This window comes from Lottia gigantea (assembly GCF_000327385.1).
Source record: "Lottia gigantea unplaced genomic scaffold LOTGIsca_351, whole genome shotgun sequence".
Lineage (NCBI taxonomy): Eukaryota > Metazoa > Mollusca > Gastropoda > Lottiidae > Lottia > Lottia gigantea.
In genome coordinates, this window is record NW_008709192.1 from 66,106 (window position 1) to 68,352 (window position 2,247).

The window sequence follows — 2,247 nt, forward strand, 5'->3', positions numbered from 1 at the left end:
GTCTTTCAGATCCACCATACATAACTAGTATTATATCTGATGCTGTAAATAACGAAATTGATGAAGGTTCTGATGTTATATTTAACTGTAATGTTGATAGCAAACCAGTATCTACTATAACCTGGTCATCTTCAACTAGTACTGATAGTAACACTGGTCAACAGTGGACATTAGCTCAAGCTAAATGTCAGGATACAGGAATCTATACATGTACAGCTAATAATGGTATTGGTCAATCAACTACTAAATCTTTACCATTAAATATTAGATGTAAGTAAAATTTAGTCAGTATACTATAATCAATACATGTTCATCTAATAATGGCATTGGTTAGTCAACTATTAAATCTTTACCATTAAATATTAGATGTAAGTAAAATTTAGTCAGTATACTATAATCTATAGATGTTCAGCTAATAATGGCATTGGTTAGTCAACTATTAAATATTTACCATTAAATATGTGATGAAATATATCTAGTCAGTATATTATAATCTATATTATGTAGAGCTAATAATGGTATTTGATCATTCGACTACTAAATTACCATTAAATATTAGATGTAAGTTTATATTTAGTCAGTGTACTACAATCTATATGTACATCTAACAATAGTATTGGTCAATCAACTACTAAATCTTCACTATTAAATATCAGATGAAAGTATCATGTTTGGTAATTTAATTTTTACTATGAAGTTTGTTTTAGGTTCACCAAGAATTAATGGTGATTTAAAAGATGAAGTAATGAATAGACTAGGTGAAGAAGTTACATTAAGTATTGATGTTATAGCCTATCCTAAACCTAGTTTTAACTGGATACAAGAATCAACAGGACAAGAATTAACACCAGATACAGCTCAACAAGTAGCTATCAATAATTATATTTCAAGTTTAACAATCATAATACAACAATCTTCATTTGGTAACTACATTGTAACTGTTAATAATAGTATAGGTGATGATAAAAGTTACACTATAAAAATTATTGATGGAGGTAAGTTCCTAAATTATCGAATTCAAGTTTGATTGGATTGAATGAATTTTTAAGAATTTATCCTGGTTTTCGAATAATTTTGAATATTGAATATAAGTATATATTGTATTGTATATATATTTTTTAGTTGAATGTTTTTGGTAACTTATATAACGATAAGTCAAATTTATTTAATTTATTCCACAGATCCTGGAACAAAACCGGTTTCTGTTGAACAATCTGGATATCAGAAAGGTTTAAGCACTGGTATTGGAACTGGTATTGGAATTGGTATTGATATTGGTATTGGAATAACTCTTGTTTGTGTATTTCTGGTTTTACTGACAATATTTATATATAGAAAATATCATCCAGGTATTGGTTATCCTGTACTTTATCATAAATATTTTGGGGATCTTTAAAACAGAACCATATACTGCTTTCAATATCTAATTTTATATTCTTTTCTTTTTTAGCCAATAGGAAATTACCAGAAGAAAAGTGAGTTATATTTTCTTTTTTGATCTGGAACTTCTATTCCATTAGACCTACTATAGGGGAAATAAACATTTTAAATCTTTATAACTATTATGCTGATGATGATGCTTTTGTCGAAATCCAAGTCATTATATAGTAACATTGTCAACTACAGACTGGTTTGGAAGAATAGAGAAGTTTAAATCATTATATCATTATATCAGTTATGCAACGTTTTCCAATAGAAATCCTGAAGGTAAATTTTCACACATTTTCAAGAATTTATCATTATTTACACAGTCAGTATAACTATCAATACAATACCCAAAACGTGCAAGTTCTGATAGCGCTCTTCAGCTTTACGGCGGAAACAGCCGAGAGTCGCCAAATGTAATTTTATTCTAAATTATCAGTTTTTATGCACGCTTTTCTTCCCAACAGAGAGAACATATGAAGATTTAAATACTCGTTCTGAAGTTAATGATAACAATCAACATAATTCTGGAGATGCAAAAGAATATGAAAATATGGGAAGAAATGAAATATAACAGACTGTAATATCTGATACAGTACTTGTAATATCCAATACTTACACATTAAATATAACAGACTGTAATATCTGATACAATACTAGTAATATCCAATACTAACACATTAAATATAACAGTGTAATATCTGATACAGTAATAGTAATATCCAATACTTACACATTAAATATAACAGACTGTAATATCTGATACAGTAATAGTAATATCCAATACTAACACATTAAATATAACAGACTGTAATATCTGAT

General features: G+C 27.8%; 1 protein-coding gene across 1 annotated transcript in view; it reads left to right on the forward strand.

Annotated features, from left to right (window-relative positions):
- Positions 1 to 2,247, forward strand: part of LOTGIDRAFT_175708 (hypothetical protein) — a gene marked incomplete at both ends in the record, with an annotated part of 13,381 nt that overhangs the window by 3,830 nt on the left and 7,304 nt on the right. The window contains 5 exons of the mRNA XM_009058774.1: positions 10 to 270; positions 708 to 995; positions 1,182 to 1,349; positions 1,451 to 1,475; positions 1,598 to 1,707. Of these exons, the coding sequence (XP_009057022.1) occupies positions 10 to 270; positions 708 to 995; positions 1,182 to 1,349; positions 1,451 to 1,475; positions 1,598 to 1,707 (852 nt within the window). The remainder of the gene's footprint in view (positions 1 to 9; positions 271 to 707; positions 996 to 1,181; positions 1,350 to 1,450; positions 1,476 to 1,597; positions 1,708 to 2,247) is intronic.